At 47.3% G+C, this 7,164-nt stretch overlaps 1 protein-coding gene across 1 annotated transcript; it reads right to left on the bottom strand.

The window, feature by feature from the left end:
* Positions 1 to 1,471: 1,471 nt before the first annotated feature.
* LOC124648030 (probable LRR receptor-like serine/threonine-protein kinase At1g05700) lies at positions 1,472 to 6,016 on the bottom strand. The gene is made up of 12 exons (XM_047187862.1): positions 5,928 to 6,016; positions 5,280 to 5,828; positions 4,340 to 4,836; positions 4,096 to 4,234; positions 3,864 to 3,935; positions 3,698 to 3,769; positions 3,524 to 3,604; positions 3,017 to 3,452; positions 2,807 to 2,933; positions 2,602 to 2,670; positions 2,323 to 2,515; positions 1,472 to 1,961 (listed from the first exon to the last, which is right to left on the bottom strand). Exons 1-12 carry the CDS (start codon positions 6,014 to 6,016, stop codon positions 1,472 to 1,474), a joined length of 2,814 nt encoding a protein of 937 aa, XP_047043818.1.
* Positions 6,017 to 7,164: the final 1,148 nt, after the last annotated feature.

Raw genomic sequence — 7,164 nt, 5'->3', positions numbered from 1 at the left:
AGACGACTACAACCCAGCGACGGGCTCAGACACATCCACCAGGCTGCAGCGAAGCAGCGGCCAAACACCTATACCACTCCTCTCGCTAACCCACGTCTACTAGCAAGCCAGAGGCCCCAATCCTGGCAAACTAACTCAAGAACACGATCAGCAGATGAGGCAGTGTCCTCGAAGACTCTAGCGTTCCGCTCCAGCCAGAGGGATCTCAGGATGAACATGATAGCGGAATTGGTGACTCTAGCATCCGCCCTAGACAGCCCCTCCACCACATTGGACCACCATGTCGGGCTGTCGTCAGATGGAGCCGGAATATGCACCCTGGCACGCTTCAAGAAGCCATCCCAAACCGAGCGGGTGAAGGGACAATGCAGAGAAAGATGTTCCAGGGTACTTGCTTGACGATAGACTCGTCAGCAAAGTGTGGAGAAGGTTCTATAATATCTCCCCCGATGCTAGTGTCGTAGGAAGGTATAATAGGAAAAATGTTGATGTGGCAACATAGTTAATAATAAAAGTGATTATTGTTAATGTTATCTAAGATACAACTTTTGCATGTGATTATATGTAGAAATATTTTGGTCCAATCTCATGCATGCATGAGCCCAAAATTATTAAATGCCATCTTTTTTTAGATAAAATCCTTAAAATAAATCATCGTGCGGTCCTTTCTTAAAATACTCGTTCTTTCCAGATGTCAATAGTTTTTGGTAATATTTTTTTTAAGTTTGATGGACTATAAATAAATGTTGAGATTTATAACCTTAAATCAATATAGTTAGAACCATCATGAAAGATATTTTTATATCATATCCATGTGACATTATAGATGTTGATATATATTTTATACGGTTGGTCAAAAATTAAAATTACTGACTTTAACCAAAAGTTATATGCATCTCATTTTAGGAAGGAGGAAGTACAAGTGTACAACACAATTTATGATAGAGCGCTAAAAGACATTGCACGAATGATGCACTTGAAACACTAAGAGATAGTGCACGATTGATCCACTTGAAAAGGGACATAGGGTGCATATGTCTGCTATCCTATCTGCCTCGCAGAGGCATAGCTGACGCAAGATCATGCAGCCACCCCAAGATGACGAGCATGTCCCCATTGGAGATCTCACCATGCAGCACAGACCGAAAAAGGCACCACTTGGAATCAATATGCGCCCTCCATATGTTTGAGCTGACGATCTACATCACGAACCTTACATTTGCACAAAATTATTGGGAAAGCAGAAGATAAATATAGATCTTATTCCTAGAATTTCTATATCAGTGTTGCTCGAAACATTGAGAAAATTCCACAGTACCTGTTAAATGTCTGAACATTTGTTGCACTTTGTACATTTGCATTTCTTCTAATAACAACATCAAAAACTATGTTGAATTCCGTGAAGAGACAACAAATCAAAGAAACCAGTAGACCAGTGGCGGGAGCAAATCGATTTTCCAAGACCTCTTCCTCACCTCACATCTGGACCATTAGACATTGTTGGCATTCTACCCAAACGCTCCATCTCAAATGCAATACTGCTCTGACTCACTTCACTGGAAATATCAGTGTTATACCCACTATATCTGTTTGGGTTGGCGCTGCTCCCTGCCGAGTAAAACCGGCCATTCGCGTCACATCGGGCGGCCTCGAGGTCAATGCACTCTTGCAGCTGTGCCACAACGTCAGTCATGTTGGGTCGATGCTCCGGCGACTGAGCAGTACATTTAAGCGCCGTGTCGGCGACTTTCCAAACACCGTTGACATCATAGTCACCACTCATGCGGGCGTCCACCACACTCTCGATGTTTCCACGGGCGAGACGTTGTTGGACCCATTGGATTATGCTGGTCTTCTCCGGGTCATTTAGGAGATGCGATTGCCCTGTGACTATCTCCAGTAGCACTACGCCGAAGCTGAACACGTCACTTTTGCTGGTCAGCTGATATGTTGCTAGGTACCTAGAAATGTTTGGTATGGATATGAGAACCTGAGTTTAAACAAGAACAGTTGTGCAACCTGAGTTCTTTAGAACATCTTTGATTCACGGGAATTTTTAGATATTTCACGAAGAAGAACTGGATAATTGGATTCATGCAGAATCAAGTTTTTATCTCATTCAAGTTACTAACTTTCTATGTTAGTTTGAAAAATTAGGGGCCATGCAAGGGTTGAATTTGTTCCTCCTAGGATAAAAAGGTATCAAATGAATTCTATACATGCATATAAATATTTGTATGGGATGGTAAATCACTTCAGATGTTAAAAATTGGCAAGATGTTTGATAGAGCATAATGATCATCAAATTTTTGGAAGGCTTACTCGGGTGCAAGGTAACCACGTGTGCCAACTACCCTAGCTGTGGAAACATGGGTATCACCGCTGCTATCAAAAGCCTTCAGTAAGCCAAAATCGGCTATCTTGGCCTCCAGGTTTGCATTTAGCAAGATATTTGACGTCTTCACATCCCTGTGGATGAGGGGTGGGTTGCACCCTTTGTGAAGATACTCAAGTCCTAAAGTCGAAGCACGATCAGATCACCTTCAGGATTTGCACTGATAAATGTATTGACGAGAATAAAATCAAGAATCAAAAGTTCACCTTGTGCGGATTCCAGGGCGATATGAAGTCTTTGCCCCCATGTTAAACATCTCATACTATTCTCTTTTCCTGCAATGTAAAAGATTGTCAGATTACTAGCATGCTCTGGTAGTTTCGTTTGTCAGATACTTTTCAGTTCTATATCTAGATTATATATGCATGACCTTAAAGATTGTAAGTTTAATTATCTGAGTAATTTGCATACCTCTAAGATGTTCATGTAGGGCACCTTCAGACATGTACTCGTACACAAGGGCCATGTACTCCCTGTCCTTGCAGTATCCAATCAAGGACACGAGATTCTTATGATGGATCTTAGCCAAGGTCTGAGCCTGCACTAACCCAACAAGATCAATTCATCAGAAAACTGAATCTAGAACTTTCTCTGCATCGGCTACAGTTGAGGAGATCTCACCTCTGCAAGGAATTCTTGTACACCTTGATCTGAAGATTCAGACCGCAGTTTGACAGCCACTTGTGTTCCATCCTCCAAGAAGCCATCGTAGACTTTCCCAAACCCTCCTCGGCCGATCTCTCGGCGGAAACAATCTGTAAAGGCCTCCAGCTCGGCATACGTGAACTGGCGATTGTCGAGGCACACCGAGCTGTGTCCATTGCTTCCCCGAGTGCGCGACAGTGCGATGCTCGCCTCGTTTTGCGGCCTAACGCTGTTTCTTGCTGCTCGTCCTTTCTTTTTCTTCAGTATGCAAATGAGTAGTACTAACAAAAGCACAATAACCAAAACTGCCACTATCGGAACAACAACATAGATGGCAACCTGTGAGGTTTTCTTCTTATTCGGATGCTGACAGGATTCACCATTGCTGCAGAGGTCTGGATTGTTACCAAATCTAGCGAAAGAAAAACAGGACAATTAAGATTATAGAACCATAATTTGAAAAATTTATGGTGTAGTACAAACCTAAGTGTTAGAGAGCCATCTTGCATTCTTTTCAGAAGTCCAGAAGGAATGGATCCACTAAGCTGATTGGCCGTCAAATCTCTTAAGGAAACAAAAAATAATTCATACTATATCAAATCAATAGTTCATCACAAGGGAATGGACTGAAAAATTAAGCACAATGAATTTCCTTACAAAAATGTGAGTGAAGACAATTGCGAAAGGATGCCAGGGATTGAACCCGTCAGATTATTGCGCGACAAATCCCTGCAAATTAGAAAAGTGGCGCATAAACAACAATTTATAGCTTGTAAAAATGAACATTGAGTATTGCAAAATGGCTTAATAATCTCCTCCTTACAAGTATTGTAGACCTTTGAGGCTGGCGAAAGAAGCTGACATGTTGCCAGTCAGACCACTGGAAGATAGATTCCTACAACATATAGACACATATACATCAGCATCTGAGATCATACCAGGTAGCAGTACTATTTGCAATATTGTAAAACTTCTCTCTTAATTAATCGAATAGGTCAAGCCTTTTGCCCTCGTTTAAAAAAAAGGAAAAAAACATTCAGAATTTTACTACTCACAAGCCTGTGACACTCGGTGGGCTGGAAACAGCATAGCTGCAACCCAATCCGTTCCATGCGAAACTTTTAGGCACACACGGATCTCCCATCCAGTTCTTCTTCACCTGGTACTTGCCTCTGATCGCCGTGATGGCAGAAACTGATGCATTTTACAGCAGCAGCAGGAGCACAAAATTCTATTAGCTGAGAAATACAATTCGCTTCATCCATCACATACATGTGCATCAAATTATCGATTTCTTACCGTCCTGGGCGGCGGTGGGTACGCCCGTGGTGGGCAGGACGGAGAAGATCTCTATGGCGTTGAGGACGGGCGGGAGCGTGGAGTTGGGCGTCGCGTTGAGCGAGACGGTGTACTGGTGGAAGCCGTCGAACGCGCGGGTGCTGTGGACGGGGTCGGAGTAGAGGTAGTCTGGCGTGAAGCCGTTGTCGAGCGCGAGGATGCCGTTGATGTTGACGTAGAACTGCCGCGCGGCGCCAGGCGGGAGCAGCTGCAGCTCGGAGAAATGGAGGATGCACATGTACCCGGGCGCCGGGTTCTTAGCACTTGGCTCGGCGTCCCAGCTGTACTCGATGGGCTTCGAGGCGTTGATAGGCGTGACAGCCGTCTGCATCACTGCCGACGGCACATCGAAGTTGTCGTTGTCGTAGTGCTGCACCTTCAACGGCGTCGCGATCTCCAACCACTCCGTCGGCTTGCTCTCCGGGAACCAGAAGCGGTCGTGTGGGTCGTCGGGGAACCTGCACGGAAGTCAAGGTTTTGAGTACTGGTTTTAAAAAAATCTCACAGAGGATAGAGATTTTCGGTAACCGTAGTTACCGGAGATAATTGGTCAAATACTGGACGAGATTCTCAGACAAAATTTGAATTTTAAACTGAAAAATATTAAAATATTTTAAAAATAAGGTTTGGAAGAGAATGAAGTGAATGATTCGGACAAATGAGTTGGGGCATGGGGTTATAGTGGGGAGGGAACACATACGGTTTAGATCAAATTAACCAATCGGCCTAAATTTAAACCAAATTCAAATGAACCGAGATTTTTTGGCCAATAAGCTCATTTATCAGAGGAGGCTGAGAATTTCACCCGGTAATCAAATCTCTGACGGGCGTACGCACGCTTATAACGGATTTGCACAACAAGATTGGCGGTGACGGAGACAGGTTGATGCTTCGTTTTCACCTGATGACTTTACTATCACTTGTGCCGAGGTTGGACCTGGAGAGGAGGACGAGGCCCTGCGTCGTGTTGGCCATCGGGTACAGCGAGTCCTTGAGCGGCCTCAGGCTCAGGCCGGAGATGAACGGCGTGCCGGATCCGGTGTTGACGAGGCACACCTGCGCCGGCCGGTCGCCGGCGATGAGGGTGATAACCTCCACCATGACTGGCGTGTCGGCGTCGGAGATGTTCACGGTGGTCCAGTAGTTGACGCCGACGTGTAGATCGAAGACGGGCACCCTGTTGACGCCGTCATAGTTTCCGTACATGAACGTGGCACGGATGAGATACTTGAGCCCGGACGCGAGGGATCGGAGGGTGTAGCAGTTCCGCGCGCTGGCGCCGGCGAAGCTGCGCACGGTGTGCCAGCTCCTGCCCATGGACGGCGTGATGTACTCGGCCGACATGTTGTAGTTGGTGCCGGCGTCGATGAAGCCGGCGTCCGAGACGAAGCTCAGCTTGGTGGCGTTGTCCACGTAGCCGGAGGCGCTCACCGGCAGGCCGCAGTCGATGCTTAATTATGAAACCTGCATATTGGGACGCAGCCACATATAGACAATAAGCATCTTCAGCCGAGATAGATTTGAAGATCAAAGCATGTGTATGATGTGCCCACCTAAGTTATCGGCCTGGCCGTGGACTCGGAGGACAACGCCGGCGAGGACGAGAAGAAGAAGCAACGGCAGCCACGGCGCCGCCATTGCTGATCTCGGCCATGGTCCTACCATCGCGCATGTACTATATCCCAGCACCTCTGATCCCTAACTCCGGATGGCTCATATAGCAGTATATCCCAGCGAAAACCGATAAGACAAATCACTAATCTGACAGCACATGCATTGCAAGCAATCAGTTCGTGTAAAGAGGTGGGAGTAGCATACTTACCTAGGCCAGTTGGGGCACAGATCACATGGGCGATGGGTTGACTTCATCAGATTCAAGCCAACGACTTCGCTGGGAAAACGCCCAATGCAGCATGCTGACAGTGGACTTTTGACCTTTCCTGGTCTGGCAGGTTTATCGCGATGGCCACCACGTTTTTTTTTTTTTTGGAACAAGGCAGCGCGCTGCCTCTGTTGCATTAATAGAAAGTATTAGAGACTATTACAAATTTATGGATCACTCCAAGTCTCAACATGAATAAGCTAGGGGAAGGTGGCCCTACCCGTAAGGGTGGACACGAGCCAGCTCGGGCTGGGCTTGGTCCGAGCCAGTCTTTAGCTCGCTCCAAAACGGCTCGGCACGGGCTGGCTCGTTTCTCTCCCGAGTTGGGCTCCAAAATGAGCTCGGCTCGAGCTATACGAAAACTCGAGCTGGCTCGGGCTGGCTCGCGAGCCAAAGGTCTTGAATCACTGCCTAGTGGGCCCATAATGCCAACGGATGAAGATGGTAAATTCTGGATGCGCCCCCGGTGGATCATCGATGCAGTGGTGACTAAGGACGGTGACCAAGGACGTCGTGGCATGGGGGAGCTTTCGAGTTTCTGCCATTTTTGCTTGCGGGAGCTTCCACGTGGCCGGGGGCACATTGGATGGTGCTGGCAAGGACGGCGGACGTCGGGGGCGACGGCAAGGACAGCGGACGTCGGGGGCGATGACAAGGACGGGGTCTTCTTCCTCGCTGGCGGCGGCGTGTGCGGCTCTGTGCTTGGAGAACGAAGGGATGTGAGGATTGAGGACCAGTTCGTGACCTACCCCGTTCGTTTGATCTGCTCATGGGCCAGAAACAGCCCACTCTCTCTCTCCCTTGGCCTTCCCGTGAATTCTAAAAAAAAAAACTGGCGAGCTTTCGGGCTGGACCGAGTCGAGCCTGGCGAGCCAAAAGCCCATGACGGTCCAGAAAAGTGGGC

This window comes from Lolium rigidum, chromosome 4 (genome assembly GCF_022539505.1).
Source record: "Lolium rigidum isolate FL_2022 chromosome 4, APGP_CSIRO_Lrig_0.1, whole genome shotgun sequence".
Taxonomy (NCBI): Eukaryota; Viridiplantae; Streptophyta; class Magnoliopsida; order Poales; family Poaceae; genus Lolium; species Lolium rigidum.
The sequence above is the reverse complement of the archived record's forward strand: the minus strand, read 5'-3'. Positions and strand labels throughout refer to the sequence as shown.